At 52.3% G+C, this 22,143-nt stretch overlaps 5 protein-coding genes across 5 annotated transcripts; 2 read left to right on the plus strand and 3 right to left on the minus strand.

Moving 5' to 3' along the window:
• Positions 1-206: 206 nt before the first annotated feature.
• Positions 207-3,922, minus strand: PV08_01895 (uncharacterized protein; the record flags this gene model as incomplete). Its single annotated transcript, XM_016376255.1, has 2 exons — positions 207-307; positions 364-3,922. The coding sequence occupies 2 exons, from the start codon at positions 3,920-3,922 to the stop codon at positions 207-209; spliced, it is 3,660 nt and encodes a 1,219-aa protein (XP_016241531.1).
• Positions 3,923-6,539: 2,617 nt separating this feature from the next.
• Positions 6,540-8,666, plus strand: PV08_01896 (uncharacterized protein; the record flags this gene model as incomplete). The annotated part of the gene is made up of 2 exons (XM_016376256.1): positions 6,540-8,574; positions 8,632-8,666. 2 exons carry the CDS (start codon positions 6,540-6,542, stop codon positions 8,664-8,666), a joined length of 2,070 nt encoding a protein of 689 aa, XP_016241532.1.
• A 1,588-nt stretch (positions 8,667-10,254) lies between these two features.
• Positions 10,255-11,601, plus strand: PV08_01897 (uncharacterized protein; the record flags this gene model as incomplete). Its single annotated transcript, XM_016376257.1, has 1 exon — positions 10,255-11,601. One exon carries the CDS (start codon positions 10,255-10,257, stop codon positions 11,599-11,601), a length of 1,347 nt encoding a protein of 448 aa, XP_016241533.1.
• Positions 11,602-13,773: 2,172 nt separating this feature from the next.
• PV08_01898 (uncharacterized protein) lies at positions 13,774-14,747 on the minus strand (the record flags this gene model as incomplete). Its single annotated transcript, XM_016376258.1, has 2 exons — positions 13,774-14,375; positions 14,435-14,747. The coding sequence occupies 2 exons, from the start codon at positions 14,745-14,747 to the stop codon at positions 13,774-13,776; spliced, it is 915 nt and encodes a 304-aa protein (XP_016241534.1).
• Positions 14,748-18,436: 3,689 nt separating this feature from the next.
• On the minus strand, positions 18,437-21,289 carry PV08_01899 (uncharacterized protein; the record flags this gene model as incomplete). Its single annotated transcript, XM_016376259.1, has 2 exons — positions 18,437-18,664; positions 18,716-21,289. 2 exons carry the CDS (start codon positions 21,287-21,289, stop codon positions 18,437-18,439), a joined length of 2,802 nt encoding a protein of 933 aa, XP_016241535.1.
• Positions 21,290-22,143: the final 854 nt, after the last annotated feature.

Raw genomic sequence — 22,143 nt, forward strand, 5'->3', positions numbered from 1 at the left:
CCTCCCGTTCCCACCACACTCAGTGCAAGCGCAATGCAACTCCTACCAACAGAAACCATACCATATCAATCAACCACCCCTTCCCTTCTATAAAAAGAAACTCGCTGCCATGCTCTCGCCACCTTCATTGTTCGAGGATGCAAATGCTTTTTTGTTTGGGTAGTCATGGTTTGTCATCATACATAAATTCCGCTCATCATACACGGTTAGTAGTCCTGGTAGTGCTCCAAATTATGAGTTGATCCATAACCACTGGCAGGTCGACTGGGTTGTGGGACCCAATTACCACTCGACTGGATTCTTCGTTCTACAAGAAAGTCAGTCATGCATGGCCAAAGAACCGGGGTGCATCAATAGACATACCTCTCTCGAAATCGGCCCATCTCTTCATGGTGATCTTGGTACTATCAAATTCACCTTCATACTCCAGGCCTGCTTTCTTGGTCTTCTCGCCCGCCGTCTTCCGTGTGTCACCCCAACTGAAGTCGTCGAACTTCCAATAAGCGTAGGTTGGTAGGACAAAGTTCCAGATTGGCAGGGAGCCAAGGTAGATCACCATCCACATGACGTATGACAAACGATGCGCTGTCAGAACAATCAAAACTGCCGGGAGACCGAGAATCAGAGCAAGAAGGACGAGCGGGATGACTGGCACCGGCTTCTTGACGATCGAGATGATGATCAGATAGAAAGTGAATGCAATGGCAGCTGGCAAGACCAATGTACCGATAAGTTCAATCCCGACCACAAATTGCATGCTGAAACAGAAAGTACCGCACAGATCCCGGACCAGGACGAGCTCCATCAAGTTGTGCACCGTACTGTTGATCCATCTTCGTCGTTGAGAGAGCAGAACCTTAAATTCGTCAGGAACTTGTGTTTTGCAGACAGCCTGAGGGACGAAGACTTGTTTGCGTTTGGGGAACGTCTTCAGCATCAACGTCGAAAGGTAACGATCTTCACCAAGAAGTAACAAGTTCTTCTTGTGCAGGGTGTCCACCACATTTTCCGAGTAACGCTCCACGATATCCGGATTTGCCAAAATGGGAACCCAGTAGTTCTGGCCACCTTTGGGTGATTTAATCCGGTACATACAGAAGCATCCAGGCAGGCAAGTGACACCACCAAAGACGGATTCGAATGACTTGGATAAATGGTGCGAGATGAAATATTCAAACACCTGAATACGTGTAACCCATGACTGACTCTTGTTCGAAATCTTCGTCTCGCCGCAAAGACCCATGATCTCTGGATCCTGGACCATGGCCGATATCATGTGGGTGAGACTGTCAGGGAACACCTTCGTGTCGGCATCAACCATGAGGACTGTTTCATAAAAGTCGGGAGACATGCCAGTAACTTTCCATAGACCGTTGAACATTTCGTATTCCAGCTCCGTCATTCTTTCATCAAACATGACTTTTTGCAAGAACGACATCAAGATGATCTGACTGTCTCGTTTGCCTCGATTTCCAGGTTTGCTCTTGGTGGCTTCATCGGGTGTTCCGCATTTCACCACCATCATCATTGGCACACGTTGTTGTTTGTTCGGCGCGATCCTAGATTCTGGACCGTAATCATAAAACCCGGCATATACCTTGGCCATGTTGTGTCGTTTGGAGCCACTCGCCACTGCAACATACGAGAATGCCTGCACATCTTCGGGGGCAATGACAAAATCACCCATCATTCCAAGGACAATGTCAGGAGTGGACAGGCTTTCTCCTTTGCCTTTGATGAGACCGTCGCAAATAACGACGATCGCTTTATGGCTGTTGGGGTAGTCGGTTGTAGCGATGGAGTCCAATGTGGTACGAATGCCTTCCTCACCTTCCGAATACGCAGTCACGAGGCAAAGCGTATGAGCGAGCGGATATCCGAAAGGCTGCCATTCCGGGGGTGGTTGCGGGACGACGTTGTCATGGATGAAACCCTCGGGTCCATTAGCCCCGAGATTATCCATTGTGACCGAATAACGTGACTCGTGACCGGAGAGGAGCAGACTGGATCTACTGGCGCCAATACTCATGCGGGTCGGTACATCGAGCGTATTCTGGCTGTTGTTATATCCATGCTTGTACAAACTTGCCCCCGACTGGGTCAGTTTGGCTTGCGAGGACTGGCTGGTCATGGTGGTCGGCGGAGCCCGATTGGCCTTCGCGGCACGGTCGACAGCATAAGGGCTGGTAAACCTGGATGTCTGTGGGAACAGCATGCTTCCACGTTTGCTGGTCCTCGCATCAGAGCCTGAGATGGTAGTTGCCGGATCCATGAGTTTCGGTGCAGGCTTGTAAATGTCGTCGGTCCATGCTTCGATCTCTTGGGCTCGCTGTTTCGGATCCATCGTCTGTGAAGTTTTCGGAGCCGCATACTTCCGAGCCAGGAACCACTGGAAGGCCAAGGCAAGGAAGAATTTTGACAGGACGATGGCCAGGATGAAGACCAGCGAGACATACAAGACAACTTTGGAAGCAATGCAACCCACGGTCTCTGTATCAATCGAGCCCACCTTGGCAATTTGACTGAGGCACTTGCCCACCTTCTTGTCGGCACCCGATTGCAAAACATGCGTAATGTCCATTCCGCGAATCTGCTCATTCTTGCGCAGGTCGTCAAATTGAGCAGGCCAGGCAACTTGGCTCTCGTTGAACCACCGCAGAAGGTCCAAGTCGATCACCGAACCAGAATAAACAACAAGATTCCGACTTTTGTTTTTGACGTCATCCCAGGTGAAGAACACTTCTCCGGACTTTCGGAGACCGTGAAAGAAAGTATCGCGCGCCTTGGAGGTAGTATGGCAGGCATAGCCCAGGTAATAAGGCACAGTGGTGTTGACCGGCGAGGAACCATCTTGGTTGAAAGCTGTACAGGGAAAATACCAGGCCAAATCCCCGTCAGCGTTTGTAGGGACATCAGACCCTGGCGCAAGAGTAATTAGCCCTTTGCAATCTCCATTGACTTCCTGGAACATAAAACTTCCGTCTTGCCCACCATACTTGTGTGGCAGATCGTACAGAACGTTGCTGTCCAAGGGGATCCCCCGAGCGGCAGGGTGTTGCGAGCGTGATAAATCGTAAGCGTTCCCATGAAAAATCATGTAACCCCGGTCGACATGGTTGATCTTGAGCCGAAGTCCAGATTGTCCACAGACAGTTTCCGTGAAGCCGAAGGTGATAAAGCCAACAAATGCAGCAATGAGGAGAATTATGCTAATGAGGCCGCACTTCTCTCTCCACGCTCTTCTCTGAGCGCGGGCTGGCATGCCGAAGCATTGTAGGACAAAATCGGGGGCCCAGAATGTGATGATGGCACAATACACATTCCATACGCTTGGAGGTTTGATCTTGTCCAATTCCTTCCGCCGTAGCTTCTCCTCTTCACTGATTTTTCGTGTGTCCTTCCTGACCAGCTTCCGCGGTTGATTTTTCTTTCCCACCGGCTCCAACATTCCTGGCACGTGGGCTTTCCGTTGTTGGTTGGGGGTGAAATCTTCGTCCAAGGCAGTTTTCTGAGCAGTGCTGTCCGAGCTGACGGTACGTCTTTCAGCCAGATCTTCCATGGCCGGATCGTTGCCCGTTGTCGAGGGGAAGACTTCCATATTCTGCGCATGCTTGCGGTAGTAATAGTTGGGATGATCTCGGTCGATCCTGTTTCGTTCAGGGCGGATGAGAGACTTCTTGCGGCCAAGCTCGCTCTGGGTCATGTTGGTAATGATAGGTTCCCAGTCGGCTACTCGAGAGCCAGGCGAAGGGGGTTCGTGGTCGGGTCTACCTCGCTGACTGGAGTAAGGACGGTTCTGGGGGGAATTGTAGCCGCCTGTCTCGATGTCTCTCAATCGTCTGGATGGAGAGTCCCGGTACGGCGAGTGGGATTTTTCGCGCGTAGGTGAAGTCGCAGGCCACGGCCTGCGCGGGTCTGACATGTTCTACCCAGGAATGTGAGCGCTAGGTATGTGACATCAACAATGGGATTGTCACATACGCTGCAATATGACAGTTACCGTCCAAGCATTGATGCCTGCAGGTCTTCCTCTCTGATTTATCGTTTACTGACAGCGCCTGCGCCGTCCCTTCAATCACGTCCTACTTAACGAGGGAGAGTCGACACGCTGAGGTCGGAATACTGTCTGGCGTAGGAAAGGTCTCGAGAACACATGCAGGATGTAGAATGTGCAGGACAGCGTGCAGTCTGCAGGGTGGTGGTGTAGTCGAGGGTGGAACAAACAGTGGCTTCGTCTGTTGGCCACAGTCGAGATTCGGGGGAGAAGGGGGAATCTATTGGCAGACTGAGAGATCGAATGGATATGAAACCCGAAAATGGGAGACTGGCTGAGCGAGCGTAAGAGTATGTGAACGAATGCTGTTCGTGTGGTTGCGGGAAACAAGACCAGGAGAAAACGATGATGGCACAAGTAGGAGGGTATCGTGCAGTGTTTGGGCTTGCATGGATACGGCAACAGAAAATACAGGATTGGATACGGCCTAGCGACAGGGATCTCGATGGTGGATCATCAGGAGAGAGACTTGTTCGAACCCTGTCCACCCTCGCCAGTCGAGAGGCGCTGTTGGTCTGGAGAGAGGCAAAAAACTTCTCCTTTCCACTGGCCACGATCTTGAGAAGTGTGGGAATAGAGGAGGTAAGCAGCAATGTCAACAACCCTTTGATTCTACCGACAATCCATCCCATACTCCGACTCAACCCATCCGTTGTCGACTCTCCTCTCTGGGCTGCATCCGCGCTTATTACTGTTCTGTACGTTCTTCGACTGCGGAGCGGCCTCGGTTGTGGCTGAGTTGGCATCGTCGCTTGTTTAGTGCGCTATGGTATTTTTATCCCCGTGTTGCCCTGACAGACTGCCAGTTGCTCTCCAAAACTGGAGCACCAGTGAGACCATTCCGTCGCCACAGGCCACGCCTCTTCTGCTTGCGATGACATCTGACAAGGAGCCGATTGAGTCCATGACAGCCTTGGACACGTTGCCTCGATGCCTGTCGCAAGTGAAGCGCGCTCCTGAACCAGTCAAACTGGACTCTTTGGGGGAGGTTCTCTCTTCCTGTATCCCCTTGCACGGAGCATATTAGCAACACAACTTCGTTTAAGTTCGGGCCCAGGTTCTGCCGCACAACGTTGTTGATATGGTGGTGGAGCGAGTCGTCATCAGCACACCCAAGCCAGCACGAAATTTTCAGCGTTGTGGCTTGCTGTCGCAGCAGTGCAGACGTTCTCGACTCCCTAAACTGAGACCTGCTTGTCGGCGGAGGCCCAACACTGGTAGAAAGTGGTAGAGAAGGCTTAGGCCGGCGGCCCCTCCCGGAACACTCGGCGCCCCCAGAATGGCCTAGCACCACCTGGCACGCCTGAAGAGGTGGTCTTTGCACCGCCAAATGGTGCCTACACGGCTTCACCAACTGGACGAGTACGGGTCGGAGTTCGCACTCACAAACATCTCCATAGTCCAGACATTCCCTGAGATAGCCTCTCTGTATCTCCTGTGCCTTATTAGGTGGCAGCCAGGAGAGTTGCTGTCAGCCCTGCCTGTGCGAGGTCTGTGTCCTGTGTATCGCGCTATACCGTAGGCTCATCTCTGATGAACCACTGTTTTCAGTACACCAGCTACCAAATCTCGGGCTCCTGAATGCAAATCTTGAACCCTGCATCGAACACCGGGCGCCCGGTCTGTTGACCCTTCGTCCGGATCCAGCACTAGTCGACGTCGTGTAACCACGTGTAGTCAGCTATTTGTCGGATTTCTAGCATTGCCAGAATTGCACAAAGACATGTTTTGATTGTTCCTAAAAAAGAGCGTGAGAAAGAGAGAAAACTATTCTCACCGTATCCCAACAAGCCTTCCAAACAACAACAACAACAACAACAACCACCACCACCACCACCGCACAAAGAAGTCTAGGTAGCCCCAAGAGGCATTCGAGGAAAGGGAGCGCCATCAGCCACCTACAGTAGTACTTCAAGCACTCGTAATGGTGTGGATGCAAAAGGTGTTGTGCGCGGGGCGTCATCCCTGTCACTCCTGCATACGAGTTCTCTGAACGTGCCTTTCACCTCCATCATCCTCGCTCCCTGTCAATCCATCCCCATCCGACATTCTACTACGTTCTACTACATTATTTTCAACTTCGTTCCTCTCCTTCCGCTCTGACTGTCTTGCTCGTGTCTCTTGTCGTTGCTAGCGAGTCCGGTTCTTCAGCATACTCAGACAGTGTGGTCGCTCGCTTTCCCTGACAGTTCTTTGCCAAAACCTACGTCCGCCGCTTTCGTGTCAGTCCAGGAACATTCCCCCTTTGATCAGGACGCCACAGCATTCCTCCATATGACGACGTGATACCCTAGACCATCTTTAGCCTCCCTGACCAATTGGTCGCATTCCAATATCGACCTGAACCTGGTGGTTGCTGGTCAATCGCTTCCCGCGCAGTTGTCACCCTGGAGAGACTTTCTCCGCCACCTTCGGCCATACGCTTCGTCCTATTGACACGCAGATGTCTTGTTCCTAACGTGGCAGCCACTGTGCCTGTGTCGACATGGCTCAAGCAACGAGTCATCCTCTTCCTCCGACTCCCCCGCCGCCCATCTACTCTCCTCCCCTCAGAATCGGTAGCCCACAGATCATAGAGCCCGTGGGAGAGCGCGCGACTGGCCTACCGCGTTCAGTTTCTGCTCAATCGAAGGAAACGGGCAACCCTGCCATCTCGATGTCTACAGTAGACGAGCGACCACCGTCAGCGTCCGCTGCGCCCACCAACCTGCAGATCCATCCTCCTGAAACTGCGCTGTCAAAATCAACGGATCCGATGGCACCAAAGCGAACGTTGACTCCGCAACCTTCCCAACAGCAGGATCCAAACAGACTGTCACCTACGCCGCAGGCCATGATCAGGAGGCGGCCAGTGGACGGCGACAGTGTTACCGACCACCGACGGGTCTCTTCTGAGAATTTTATGTCAAAAGATGGGAATATCGAATTGACCCCCTTCCAGAAAAGATCTGCGAGACATGCCTCGACATCCGCTCTAGAAACAGAACCGCCTTCGGGAAGCTTCGAACCATTGCGTTATCACCACCAGCTCACGGATCCTGAAATGAATTCCCTTGACAAGCGGGCCTCCCAGTTAACCATCAATACTGACGGTTCTGGGCAGCTGGACGGTAATCGTAACAGTACCTATGGCCGGAATCTGCAGCGACCAGACAGCGGCTTCTCGAGCACTTCTGACTTTCGTGGCCGATCCCTTTCTCCCAATCTGTCCCCTGGCCGACCCGTGTCCAGAGGCTCACGCTCGCCCGATACTCGACCTGTCTCGTATGTCGATCTTCTCAATGTGCCCTACCCTCAGCCTGCGCCAAGTGGTGCAGAACATCTATTCAATCTAGGCCTTCGTAATGTGGTTGGAACAAACGCCAATCTTCTGTCCACCAAGAAAACGCTCGATATGTACCTTGCCAATGTCAAGAAGACCAACGATTCAGCTGTGCAGTATGAATTTGCTGTTTTCATGATTAGCGCGGCTCAGGAGCAGGGACTCGAAGCAGACGCGCAGTCGGAGGCGGCGACGTCAGAGAAATCGCATCAGTCTGTGAGAAACGATATGCTGAAAGAGGCCAAGCATATCCTGCAGAGATTGGCCGACCGCTCATACCCATTCGCACAGTATTATTTGGCCGACGGATATGCGTCGGGTCTGTTCAACAATGGCAAAGAAGACTGGGATCGGGCATTTCCTCTTTTCCTGGCCGCGTCGAAACATGGGCATGCGGAGGCGGGGTACCGTACCGCGTTGTGTTACGAATTTGGCTGGGGTTGTCGGGTGGATGCAGCCAAAGCAGTGCAATTCTACCAACATGCCGCCAGCAAAAACCATCCTGGAGCCATGTTACGACTTGGACGAGCGTGCTTGACTGGCGACATGGGATTGACCAAACGTTACCGTGAGGGCGTGAGATGGCTCATGCGAGGTGCCGAATCTGCCGATTACCAGTACAACCAAGCCCCTTACGATCTAGGATGCCTTCACGAAACAGGTTACGGACCGGACGTGTTCAAGGATGAGTCCTACGCCGCTCAGCTGTACACAAAAGCTGCCGACCTGGGCCATGTCGATGCCAACTACCGTCTCGGGCAAGCATATGAACTCGGTCAATTAAAATGCCCCCAAGATCCGGCCCTCAGCATTCACTTCTACACTGGTGCTGCGGAACGGGGGCATGCCGAATCACAGATGGCTCTTTGCGCCTGGTACATGGTTGGCGTGCCCAACGTTCTGGAAAAGGACGAAGCCGAGGCATACGAATGGGCCAAAAAGGCCGCTGCACAGGGTTTACCTAAGGCGGAATATACCGTGGGCTACTTTACGGAAACGGGCATAGGTTGCCGTCGTGATCCGCTCGAAGCCAATGTCTGGTATGTGAGAGCAGCAGAACACGGTGACGAGAGAGCCAAACATCGAATCGCAGCTATCAAAGCTGCTGGTGCAGGGGCAGATCCCATGACAGCGGCAGCGGCCGGGAAGAAAGGACTCTTGACGGACAGTAAAAGTTCGGGCAATATTGGATCAAACGGTGAGCAGACTGACATGACCACCGGCGCAAGCGCAACCCGACTGACAAGAATTGCAGACGGTGGAAAGAAGAAAAAGTTCGGCATCTTCTAGACGGGGACCTGTGGACCAGCATGTAGCGGCATAGCGATGTAGCATTTCACGGCGCAGGCAAAAATTTGGGCAGAATTGGTGGCATAAGAGATTAATAGTGAGGCATCGAAGACAGCATCATGGATGGCGTGGCTACGGCCCTGAGAGTCTATTTAATTGCATCGCATAGCAAAGCATCAAACATTGGGATGAAGTGAGAGACGGATGAAGATTGTGGTTCTCACCCAAGGCTGTTGAGACGTGGAAAGTCACGAGCGAGGTTCAGAGCGATTGAATCACGTGCGTCTGATCACGTGACGTCGAGTCTCCTGCCTATTGCGAAAAGACCAGGTGGAAGCACGTACAGTAGCAATAAAACCCACCATCACCATGAGTACGATGGGACAGCAGCCTTTGTACAATACTCGTACCGGCGGGCACTTTTCCATCAGACGTCAAACCCACCGTGAAGATCTCCTCTTTGCCCTCTCTGTGCCTTTCCGCTTTGAGGCTGAATCTTGTTCTCTTCTTGCCACCACTTGGCTGAGCCACTCTCTACGCGTGCGCGGAGGTGTACCCTCGCACTGTGGGCGAATGTCAATGTCCCCAGTCCTGAGTCCTGAAGTCTTGAGAACGACCCAGAGTGATCTCGCCTCCGAGGTCATCTGGCCCATTGTCCCCTGGCGCCAGTGATGCTCCCATCATTGGCGAGATCTGGCGGTGTATGCGGTGTACAGACCGCGAGCCACTTGGCGTGCTGCAGCTTGATCTGCTCTCATTGCCGTCGCCAATCAAGTCGCCGTCCCAACGGGCATCTGCGTCTCTAGCCTGGTTGGCCTCTGGTTTTCGCTTTTCTCATGCCCTGAGTCCACCACGCGCCCGATCTCAAACCACGACTATTTTCCATCACATGGCCCTATGATTTACGAGTCTCTGTCGTCCTGGCCTCACGATGGTCGAACAGTATCGGCATATCGGTGCCGTTCAATCTCCACCATTCGACAATGGCGTCTCAGACGATCACCTGTGGAAGACTCCCACCAATCGCTCATGTGGCCGCCTCTCTTTGGGCTCCCCACAGATGCAACGCCCAACGGCTTTAGATGCCATAGACTTCCCAAACAGTCGACGCCCTTTCGCCTCTGCACCCAGATTCACCTCTCATTTCCGCTCGACTCGTTGTTTCATTATTTAGTTATCCCTGGCAAAATTCTGTCTGCAGTATGCTTTTCGGGCCCAGTCAGGTATTGAGATTCGTGGTGGGACTCTGGCACGCTACATCACTGCGTGATACGTGTATCGAGATCTAGCGGTGACTCAACGTACATCATGGACTGATCCTCATATACGTTTTACCTTCGCCATACTGTCAAACCGAGCTTCAGTGACAACCGACAAACGTCCTTTCTCTCATTATTCCCATTCATTGTCTTTTGCTTTGACGCCTTTGTTCCCCTCATGGACTCCGAGTAGACGATCGGGTCGACGGTGCTATTCCATCCTTCCCCGACTTAACTACATATATACAGCACTTTACGGGTGCTCGAAGAACGATTTCGACGAATTTGATGAGAAGTTTCCACGACACTAGCTACCGGCGCGACTCGCAATGAAGGATACATTCAACGACTCCGATGCCGAATCATTCCATTCGGCCCGATCAAGCACCAACAAGAAGGCAGCACAGCAAACGACCATGCCAGAAGCTCGCCCTGCCAAGAAATGCAAATGTAGACGGTCAAGCACACGACACATGCAAGACTTGAACAGTCTTCCTGATGGGTTGACGAGCCCAAGCCCAGAGGAATGCGAGGATTCGTCTGAGATGACCGACCAGGGCATTTCTCGGCCTGGCTCGAGTAGGTCCAGACGTCGACGGACCAATCCCAGCACACCAAGACGACAGAGCAGCACCAATTTTGGAAGGAACGGAGGAAGAAGGCACTCTTCTCGAAGGGACCCGACAACTTTACATCGGCAGAGCTGTCGGCTCTTCTCGTCGCTGGACGGAATGCTCGTCTTGAGTCGAGAATTCACGCCTTTGCCCAGCGTTTCCACAACACGAACAGCCACTCGACATGCCTCACTCGTTCCAGACGACACACCAGTTCCAGCGCCGTCCAGCAGGACGGAGATGGAACGACAGCTCTGCCACACCGTGGACGAGAAGCTGAAAGCGGTCAAACGAGAGCACCAGACTCGTCGTCCGTACCGCAGAGTGAGTTTGTCCTCGGCGTCGGCGTCGGCGTCGGCGTCGTCCTCACCCTCGCCAGCCTTCCGGCACAGCTACTCGGACTCCTCGCTTGTGTACCAGTCGCACGTGGTCAGCCCGCGGATATCAACGTCGGTCAGCGACGTGGACAACAAGTACGGCCGACAAGAGAGCACGTCTGGAGGAGGCAATGACGCGAGGCGGCCGCCTTTGAACGCCGTCATCTCCTGGACGTCCAACGCCACGCGAAGAGAGGAATACGAAAAGATCGACCGCGCTCATTCTGGGTTCAGGGGTTTCCTGCGAAAGATGCTGCCAAAGTGTATGCACTCAAAGAACGCCAGACGAGCGTTCTACGCCGGAGCTGGAGGTGACGGCGACAGCGACAGTGTACGGAGATTCCGAATGAGTTTAGACGACAGCGACGATGATGATGACGACGCTGATGTTGATGATGATCATGGGCGAGCGAAGACGGCGGCAGAAAACGAAAATGAGAAAGCGAACCATGATGACATTGGTGGTGTTGATGATCATGACGATGATGATGATGATAGTAATGACGATACCCTAGACATGGACGAGAAACAGCAGTGTGTCGGGAGCAGAAGACGTCTCGCCGTTACCGTCTCGGCGGCACAACCAGAACCGGGCCCCAACTCCACATCCACGGCTACGACGACGAGCACAACGACCCAGCCGCCCACAGAAGGGAAGAAACACAGGTGGACATGTTTCCAATAACACCGAGCGAATCCTGTTGGCATATACGGTACATGTACACACTCTCACACATATACACATGCCTTGGATACCCACGAAGTATGTGGCTCTACCTGAGATGCAGAGAGAGAGAGAGAGAGTACGCATGAACAAGGACGACAGATATATATCCCCTGGTTGTTGTTAATTTTTTTTTTGGACCGTCGAATGAATGAAAAAGAAAGTAATAAGCAACGTCTTTTTTCTCACGCGACATGAGATGAAGATCATCGTCGTCGTCGTCATCAAGTTTTGAAAAGCCGAAACGCCGTAGAGTATTTATTTCTTCACATACATACGTTCAGTGTTCTCGGTATGCCAGTGTCACTGACTTACTTACCACCTACCGTGATTGACTCACCGTTCCGACACCTACTCTCAGCGTCCACTGCAGTCAACCTCCCGCAGTTCTCACCATTTCAGTGGCTCGGTGTTTCAGTGTTTGTTACTTTACTATAAATGCCTACTTGAGAAGAAGGAAAAAAGAAAAAGATTCATGACAAAAACTTGTATAAAGCCAAAATTAAACGCAGCAAAATACAATGAGGCGAACTTTCAAAAAAGAGACACAATCTGTCTGTACAAATAACGATTCCCTTTGTGCTCTCTCTCTCTCTCTCTCTCTCTCTCTCTCTTCCTCTTCCCCTCGTCTTTGCCTTTACTTCACACCACTTGACTTCTCACCGAAACTTTATCTGCTGAGCACTACTCACTCCTCCCACCACAATCGATCGATCGATCGATCAATCAACAACCCTCTCCCACAATCACATCCCCTGTCTCTCATCCAGATGAGGCGACAAGGGAAGCGTAATGTCATATCGTGGAGGTGGAAGAGAAAGTATCGGATTCAAAGGCACAACGAAAGGTTGAATCAAAATGGGTAGGGAGGTTGCTGGCTCGGATTTCCAGTCATTTTCCTCCCATTCTCATACATCCTTGTCTGTTGCTTCTCCCTCAGAATCTCTGACCATTGGTCATGATCGAAGATAGAAAGAAAAAGAACTCCCCAATGTCGAAATGAGAAAGAGATAGTCGTTCCATTTCCAACCTCGCTCCTGGCGGTGGAAGGCCTCTGCTGTACCTAGCTTGACAAATTCAGGGTGGAATAAAATCTTCAAGCCCAAGCCGGGTGTGTGCGTGAGTGTCTCTGTGTGTGCATGTCCATGCTCTTCCTTTCCTTCCTTATTTCATAAGAAACCCCTTTCGCCACCAACCATCCTTCATCCTTCTTCCTTCTTCTTCCCTCCCTTCGCAATGCAAACAATTTGTTCAACCAGGTCCAAACAGTAACGTCAAAGGAAATTCGTTAGGCGTGAAAACGATCGTGACGGCGGATGCCGGCCGAGAGCAAGAGAGTAAGAAATAAAGTAACGATGCAAGAAGGAGGACTCAGGAGTAGTCTCAACCCACAATCTGATGTGCAAGAAATGAAAATAGGGTGCGTGTGGCCATCCGCTTTCGAACAAGAACAAAGTATCAAACTTCCTCCTGGCCTCTGCTGGTCCTGCCTTCCAATCGCTTTTCCTTCACGGTGAGGTGAGTAACAATCTAGGTTTCATTGAGGCTGGAGGGTGGATGTGGACGAGTTGTGCGAGCAAGCTTCCTTCGACAAGACGAAACACTGTCAATTGCTGTATCAACAAAAGCCGATCTTCGTCGCACTCCCATCCTCCCCTCTTATTTTTTTTCCGGCGTCGGGACCCGTCGAGGACTTTATTCGCAGAATCGAGAAAACATGCAATCTGAAATGACAGTTGGAATGGTGTCGCTCTGAACAATTTGAGTGGTCAACGACTCGCAATTTCAATCCTTTGCCAATAATTCTCATGGCAATAAGCCTGCAACACCTCTGGCGTCTTCGGGGGGTGGTAGGTAGTACTTTGGTTGGTTGGTATGACAAGGTATGACATAACCTGGCGTGAGCCCATATCTCTCTGAAGGTTCGTAGTCGATGAACAAAGGAAAGCAATGAAGATTATTCCTAGCAAGGCTGGCGAATTCTGGATCAAAAAAGACCTCCGATTTCACCTGGACCATGAACCCGTCCGCAACCCGATCAACGCTTGCTAACTTGGCAATCCTCGAATGCAAGACAAAAAGAGACTGTGAAAGGGAAGAGGAAGCACTGTAGGGATACGTCCCGTCCCAGTACTAACCCAGGTCTTCCTCACCATCATCGTCTTCTTCCTCCTCTGCACTTTCGCTGGCAATCTTTGACTTCTTGATCGGTGTTTCGTTGTCATCAGATGCAGCTTTCCTCTTGGTTCCGGAGCTCGAGTTCTCGGCTTTCTTGGTGGTGGTGGGGGTGCCGTTGGGACCTGCCTCGCCCTTTTCCAGCGCAGCCACTTCGTCGGCTGTCAAGAACCGGCCTCCGGGTCCACGAGGCCGTCGCATGGCATGGTTGTGCCGGGATTCGTGAAGGTAGGGCTTGCGACCTTTGGAGGTGAGGCGGAGCTGTTCTTCAAGCTTTTGGCGAGCAACGCGTCGTTTGAGGATGCGATGGAATTGTTTGGCATTGACGTACAAAGGCGACTCTTCGACTCCTGCAGCAACAATTTCTTCGGCGGGGGCTTGTACCGGTTGTTGTGGAGGGGGCATCGCGGGAGGTACAGATTGCCTGGGTATGTTGTGGTTCATTACCGGTTGTGAGACTTGACCATGGGGACTGGTAATATGCTGGCTCATTCGTCGTTGTTGTCCCATCTGTGAGCCTTGAGGCATATTTACACCAGATGAGAGTGGTGGCATTTGTCCTGTCAAAGCGTTAGCCGTAGTCCTGTTTGATACGCGCCGACCTTGAGAATCTACTGACCAGATGCTGCTGCTGTTGCCATCGCAGCGGCCTGGGTTGGAGAGATACCATATCCCTGGGTCATCGCGGGACCCATGCCATATTGATAGCCCATCGACTGATGCGCGCCGCTGGCGCTTTGAGGTTGGTAATGATTCTGGGTCTGCGATGGTAGGATGGGGGAAGCCTGGTTAGGATTGTGTTGCTGCATGTGCGATTGAGCACCGGAAGGAGACTGGAGAGTCCCTGGCCCGGCGCTCTGAGGCGAAGTTTGATAGCCGCCCTGCAGATGTGGATGTTGACTATGCTGCTGATATTGTGGAGGATATTCCATGATGAATATGAGGTACGAGGAAGCTCAGGCCGTTCTCTCAGTTCTAGATGCACGGCTGCGGAATGAGAAGGTTGCGGCCCGTGGAGGGGACTTGGTGGCCGCCTCAATGTCGCGCGTGCGGAAGATGCAGGAGCAGGAGTCCGAAGGCTAAGCTTGACGGTTAAGATGAACGAGACGCAAGGTGACGGCCGATACGCGCTCTTTGGAGGGGGATATTGTGCTCTCAGAAGCAGCACAATGGCACCTGGGCGCTCTGATAGGAGGGTCTAAGAGCGGTAGGATGGAGCCTGTCCCTTGCGTTAGCAGCTAGCGCAGTCTGTACCGGTCACTGGACCGGCGCTCGAGCACCAATACTCACGGTGACGGCTGGACAAGCAAGATTATGCAATGAGTGTTTGAGAAAGACGAAAGACTGAGCAGCTCCCCACTATATTGACGAGTTCGAGTCAACAAATGAGGCGAAACTGGGCCGGCGGTGATCTAGCAGCTGTCGTCAGCGGGCTGGATTCGCCTCGTTTTGGGCTTCTTTGCAGCAAGCAGCGCTGGGGTTGGCGTAGTGCTGCGCTTGATGATGTGTTGTCACTTCTGCTCCGCGTGGGCAGTGCGGAAGGGCAACGTGTGGCGCGGGTTGACAATGCCTGAGTCCGAAGTCTTGCGGGTCGGTTGTGGTCCAGCTCTTGCGACGACCCTACACTCACGCTCTCGGTGCACGATGGTCGCGGTGTTCTGTTGACGTTTCTGGACAACCTCTCGCCTTCCAGAAGCTTGAGACGCGCGCGCGCACTTTGGATTGGGTTGACTGAGTTGCGGCGGCGGCGGAGAGGAATGATTCGAGGGCGAAAGGACAGGTAAGCTGCGATTCGACTGCTAGGCTACGTAACAGCACAGAATGAATCAGTATTGGCCGTGAGTAGGGCAGCAATGACAACAGAGGCAGTTATTGGAGGAGGAGGCCGGGTGGGAATACTCGGGTGGTAGTAATTGGAGGCGACCGATGATGTGTTGGCAAGTCATACAACTCACCTTCTAGTCCGCGTCCCACAATGAAGCTGGGCTGGGATCTATTCTGGTACGCGATTGCTGCCGGGTTTGTCCTTTTGGCAACGTCAGATACCCTTTGCGCGGGGGACTGTCGCACTGTTGCACAGTTGTCGGAGCTGGAGGCGTTCGGCTCTACAAGTCGCGCCAAGTCGCGAAGCGATATCCAGCGACGACGAGATGGAGAGACTTTTATTAACTGCGCGTTCCGATACGGTCCCGGCAAGATGGTCGCAAGCCAGTCGCGAAGAAAATCACCCCTATGCGACTATGGAATAGTAGATGGGAGAGCGGTGGTCGACAAGCGCTGATGGTTGACTCCGGGACCGGTTGAAGTTGGAACTTCGGTCAAGCGGTGATGTGGGTGGAAGGTGGTTGACGGGCGAGCAGTGTTAGCGGTGAGCAGCGGGAGATTTGCCGCGAATGGTGTGGGCTGCAGCGCTGGCACAGTCGGACAGGGCTGGGATCAGATCAGCTTTTGCCTGCTTTGGGCTGATCCGAGCTGATGAGATCACAACAAGACGTGCGCTGTACCGGGCAGCTCCTGGTGCCGGGTTTTCGCAGGCCTTGCTTGAGCTTCCGGCGTCGATGATGAAGTTGCGCAGAACACACGCGAGGCTCTGCGCTGAACGGTCGCCGTCAATGATAGGCCGTGCTTGTTTACCAGCAATGGGGATCTGGTGAAGAAGCAGTCGAATCAAGTTGGGCGAGACGATCGGGTGAGGTGATTCGGCGGCGAGCCTGGGACGAGAGGCTTGTTGGGGCTGGTCACAGCGGTCAGTGGTCGACAAGCCGAGCAGACAGAACCCCACGTGAACAGCCGATGGATGATGAGGTGATTGGATAGGGCACAAGGGAAAAGAAGTTGTTTCAGCTGGGCGATTGGGCGACGACAGAAAGGTGAGAGGAAGAGGAAGAATGAGTGGGCGGTGGGCGGACGGACAAATAGAAGAGGAGTTTTTTCGCCCTGGCCACGGAATACGAGTACGGAGTCCCGGACCAGGCCAAACAGTTTTGGCGAGGATGACGGGCAGCAGGACACGCCAGGCAGAAAGAAGAAAACAGAATGTTACACCCTACCGCCCTACTGTACAAAGAGCGGATACTGGAGCTGCCAGACAAGGGTCGCCCTTCGCTTGTGACGCCAACCTTAGGTACACACGCTTGTTTTCTTTTGTTCCTTCTGCACGCTTCTCGCTTCTGTTTGCTCCCACCGCAGCGAACTAGCACCTTAGGAGGTACTAGTGAGTTAGCAGGAGGCTAGCGAAGCCTGCCGCAAACCACCTCCGATCCTCGTGACTTGGACTGGCTAAACCCTCTTCGGCAATGACTAATCGCACTAACTACGCGCCACACAGACACACAGACACGCAGACACGCACGGTACCGCACTCCGTACTACAAGGAGGTTCCTAGGGATGCAATAATAACACAACACACAAACACTGTCCCTCAGGTAGAGAGGTACTCTCTGAAGTAACTTCGTATTGCTCGTACTCTACTGTAACTGCAAACTTGACGACCTCTTCGAAAAAGCTTTCCGCACGAACAACAAGGTACCATCCGCCACTCTCCGACCAAAGGACTCCTAGGATCTCTTCTTCCCTTTCATCATTAACCATCATCCTCCGGCCTCCATACCTCGGTCTTTTCTACTACGATTAGAGTGCTACTACTTTATTGTACTGTACCGCTCTCCTCTACCTCAGTACTGTAGTATTCGCCGTCACCAGGGGTGCGAGTCGGTGGACTGTAAGCCAGGGTAGCATTGAGCATATGAAGAGATCACCCCGTGTTTAACCGAAAGCTCTCTCTCTCTCTCTCGGCACTGCGATGAGACTCGAGATCTCACAGCACCTCATACAGCCTGAGCGCTCAGCCACCTCCGCTCCGACGTCCCACGCTCAAAAGGGTCATCACTCCGGGTTGGACAAGTAGTTTCTTGGACGGATATGCCTGGCTTCTCGCTTTTCTCGCTTTCTCGCTTCTGCAAACTCTTGTTTAAAAAATTGTAATTATGCGGACTCCGTGTCAGTACTTGCCTCATCACATCCCGGATGTCTGCTGCAACTGGGACAAAACCTCAGTCGCGACATTAAAATCCTTCGCACGCGCGCCTTATCCAGTAATACAGCTCGATGCCAATCATATCTCCAATCGCCCACGCGAACCGCCTTACTATCCGCCGCCTTTCTCTCGTCACCTTCCAATGAGAATAATGAATCACCAATTGAGGCTTTTTATTCGTTGATATCTCGAGAAAATCATCAGACGCCGTGCGTCTCCCCAGGCTGAAATGAAGCCGCGCCTCTGAGCCGCCGTTAATTTGCCAGTCGCGAGTCGTGACTCGTCCCTGCTACGCCCATCAAACAGAGTTTCCGAGTATTATCACACGGATGACGCGTTCCATCCTGGGTATCTATTTCGCAGACAGGGCGGCTAATAATTGCAAGGCTGGTGTCTCCAAATCAGATAATGCTTCAAGCGTGGCCATTTTCATCATTGTGTCTATAGCATAGGGGGTTATTTTATTCCAAAAGAAAAACCTCCCTTCGTGACTTGGCGATACTTAGGTACACTGGCTTTCTCTACAAGATGAAAAGGTTGTTGCCCATCCAGCAAAGTCTATACTTTTTCTGCGATCTATACCTTCAATCGCTCAAAACCATCCTAAGCATTGCCAGGAAAGGCTCTCTCATTTTCAACACCTCTGTCACCTCCGGCTTGACCGGCTCACCTGCAGTGCGCCTCAGTCGGTCTTGTGCTTTTTTCCGCCTGCGTCGCTCGGCTTGAATGGGATCCAAATCGTCCTCGAGCTCTTCGTCCTCCGTATCTTCATCGTCTTCTTCATCTGAAATCCTCAAATCCATGAGATCGGCCTGGGCAGTTGTCAGCTGGTAATCCAATGCTATATGAAGCGAACACCTTACCTCGTGCAGACCAAAGTCACTACTTTTGAACGCCGACGCTCCTGGCGCGCCGTCGGCAGACCCTGATCCCTCAGCCGCCATCTTTTGCCTTGTCTTGTCGTTATGCCACTTTTTGCGGTCTTCCTGCCATTTGATCAATGAATTGATCTCCGCAATGGAGACCTCCTTATCAATCACGCCCATATCCAGGGCTCCCTGGAATATAGCGTTCATGTCTAGTTTGCCCCCTTGAGGCCCTTTCCTCAGGAACTCCAGGATTCCTTCTATCCAACCCATTAATGCTGTAAAGAGCCCATTGTCGTGAATGTGGACTTCATGTATGAACTTGTACAAGTTGTGCTCATGACGAGCACACAGGTCGATAAACATTTGAACCGTCTGGTTGGGATCAGCCGAGACATCTTGTCGCTGAGCCACTTCTACGGTCTTGATCACATCATCGGCGAACTGGGCAAAGTCCGTGATGCTGCTGTAAACATTAGCAGACTTGTAAACCCTGATCAACGGTTCGTAGAAAATGGTGAAGAGATCTCGGAACAATTGCAGTGTAGTGGGTTCTTCGATCATGGCCGCCATCATAGCTTTGTCTCGCTGGCGGGTCATCAGCTTCAGAAGCTGTTTAAGCTGAGAGAACATTTCAGCTCCTTGCTTGAGCTCCTCGTCGTCATTTTCAACCGCGCTGTTCCAAGCGACCCAGGCATTGAAGACTCGCTGTATCTGCGGAGGCGTTAATTCCGGCGTAAATTCGTCTGATCGCAGGATCGACACCACAAGGTCGACATTTTCGTTTTGAGCCTCATCCCGAACAACATTCTTGGTCTCTTCTGGACTATCCACGAACGCCTTCAACTTGTTGGTCAATACAGGATCCGCAATCTTTCCCACCAGATCATCAATCGATTTTTGGAACTGTCGGATACCATCTGCGAGTGCCTGCGCGAAGATCCGTTGCAGGAGTGACTTTGTCCCAAAAGGTTGTGCGAGAAACAGGTCTAGGACTCCAGACATAACCGCGGCAGGATTGGCGATGCGAATCACATTCTTTAGCATCGTGTACGGCACCAATGAATGGATCCGCCGGGCTTGAGCAAACAGTTCAGGCGAGTTATCTTCGGCCAAGAACAGGTGGTAGATGGTAGCAGCCACCTCGATCCTCAACCATTCTGCGAACTTTTTATATTCAGGAGCAAGATCGTCAAGTTTGTCTTTGTTCCGAATCTCGGCGAATAGCTTTGTAAGACCGTTACTCTCGACGATGTCCCTTCGAAATTTTTCCATGTAGCTATCAAGCTCGGCAGCTCGTTTCCTGGCAATCTCGTAGAACTGTTTCTGTTCTTCCAATCGTCGAGCATCCATTTCTTTGCGCCGTGCAACATCTTCAAGCTCCTCTTCATTGAGAGTAACGGGCTGAGAGCTAAAGAAGTCGGCAACAGACTTGGACTCGGCATATTGAGGATTCTGCAATAATGTTCTTAAGAAGGCCCGGAGTGACACACGCTGGTCCTCACGACGCAACCGAATGGGCTGCGGGCTTGGATCCCTGGACAAACTAGGCCGTGGGGATGTCCGACCTTTCGGCGTGCCTGAACCCGCGGTCAGGCTCAATGAGGACTTGAGGCGTCGGTGAGAAGGTGTGTACATGCGGCTTGAGTCCTCGACGAGCGAAGCCTGTGTAGAAACAGACGAGACAGACGAGGCGTCGTCGTCTGCCCCTGGCATCAACGAGGACATCGTCGAGCTTTTGTTCTTCCTGGGCAATGGGGGCAGTACCTTCCCTGGCATTTCCCTGCGCAAGTTCTTGTGTAGTTTGACAAATTCTCCGTACCTCCTACCAACGTATCTCTCCGGTTCATCGGCCTTCTTGACGCGGATCAGGAATTCGGCATGCTGGTGGTAGCGAACTGTCCTCTTCACAGACGTGATTCTGACTGCAGCGACATTGACGTCCCAGCCGTTGATGTAATGACCTTCAGGCTGATTCACGACCAGGCCTTGCTCGTTTGCGCCTCGGTCCACCACCTCCATCTCCGCAAACCGTATTCTTTCTTCATAGCCTGAAGCTGTGGGAATGCCTGAGACCATCATCAGCTCAACCAACTTTTCCGACTTCTTTGCCAACTTCCTCCGCTTTGTTTCTTCTAATCTGTCCTCGGAGGAGGAGATGTATTTACTCGCAAAGGACTCGAGGAATACTTGTAGCTTGTCTTGCCAGAACTCTTTCTCTCGAGCCTGATTGAGAAAAGGAAACTTTCGCACATGGTTCACGAATATGTAACGGAGTATAGGCAACTCTGATTCCATGGGAGAGACCTCGCCATATTCTGAGCGGAAGGGAGCACCGAAGCGTTGTAGAGCAGTAGGACTATTGAGTTCCTGGATTTCGGCATGTACTTGTCTTGAAATAAGTTCTCTCTTAAGATAATGTTCTTGTTTGCCTGTCAGCAGCTGTCCTGGCGGAGGTTTGGAGCCTTGGATCGTCTGAGCCGGCTCGACCTTGATTTGGGGAACTTCGGCGCTTCCATTGATCTCAGGTGCTGTGTCGAATCGTTCGAGGGCCGGGGCTTGGAATTCCATGTTGGAGGATACTGGTGTACGGTTGGAGATACAGCCGTGGGCGCTCCCTCAAGGGTTCGGTAGGGGAACAGGCTCAGGATAAAACGGCGGACGTAGTGACGCTGTTCTTAGGTGGTGCGACCGTGATGCTGGAACGAGCGATGGGTAGGAAAAGGCAGACACCTACGCCCTTGGTCATAATGGGATTTCTTATAGTGTTCAGCAAGGTTTTGGATCATGGAGGCCAGACGAATAATAGTTCGTGGTCTGGTTCGGTGCCACGACAGTCAAGCGTGGCTGAAGACGCATCCAAGGTTCAGTAAACTTGAATATTGGAGGTGGCGATTAACGCAGTTAAATGCGTCATGGGGCCGCAGGCCAGGCGAGCCTAGACGCCTAGAGAGCCCAGTGACTTTAGCCGATCTAACTAGTAGCCTATGAAGCCTAAAGGAACAGCCGCTAGCGACAGTCACTAGGTGGTCAAGGTACCTACTTACATGTACCTGTAGGTACCTAGGTATGTGTATCGTAGGCACTCGGTAGGTCCTCTGGGCACACTGTAAGAGTGCAGGTACCCCCGAACTGGGGCATAACCTGCGATCTAGGGCCTAGTAGGAGGCCAAGGCTCACCAGGACAACAAAAGTCCCCTCTCTTGTCCCTGTCCCGCAGGAGCGGGGGACGGTCAAGCTCAGCATTCGTACGAGTACTACTCTGCCTGCTGCGCCCTGAAGGGACTCCATACGGATAAATATTCTAGTTAGAGAGAGCTGGGCTGAGTTCGGCACGCGTTCCGTCGGCGCTGACGACGACACTTTGCTTGGAATATTATTAGAACCTTGGTATTTTTCCTCTCCACGAGAATATTACATAGACT

Source organism: Exophiala spinifera, assembly GCF_000836115.1.
Source record: "Exophiala spinifera strain CBS 89968 unplaced genomic scaffold supercont1.1, whole genome shotgun sequence".
Lineage (NCBI taxonomy): Eukaryota > Fungi > Ascomycota > Eurotiomycetes > Chaetothyriales > Herpotrichiellaceae > Exophiala > Exophiala spinifera.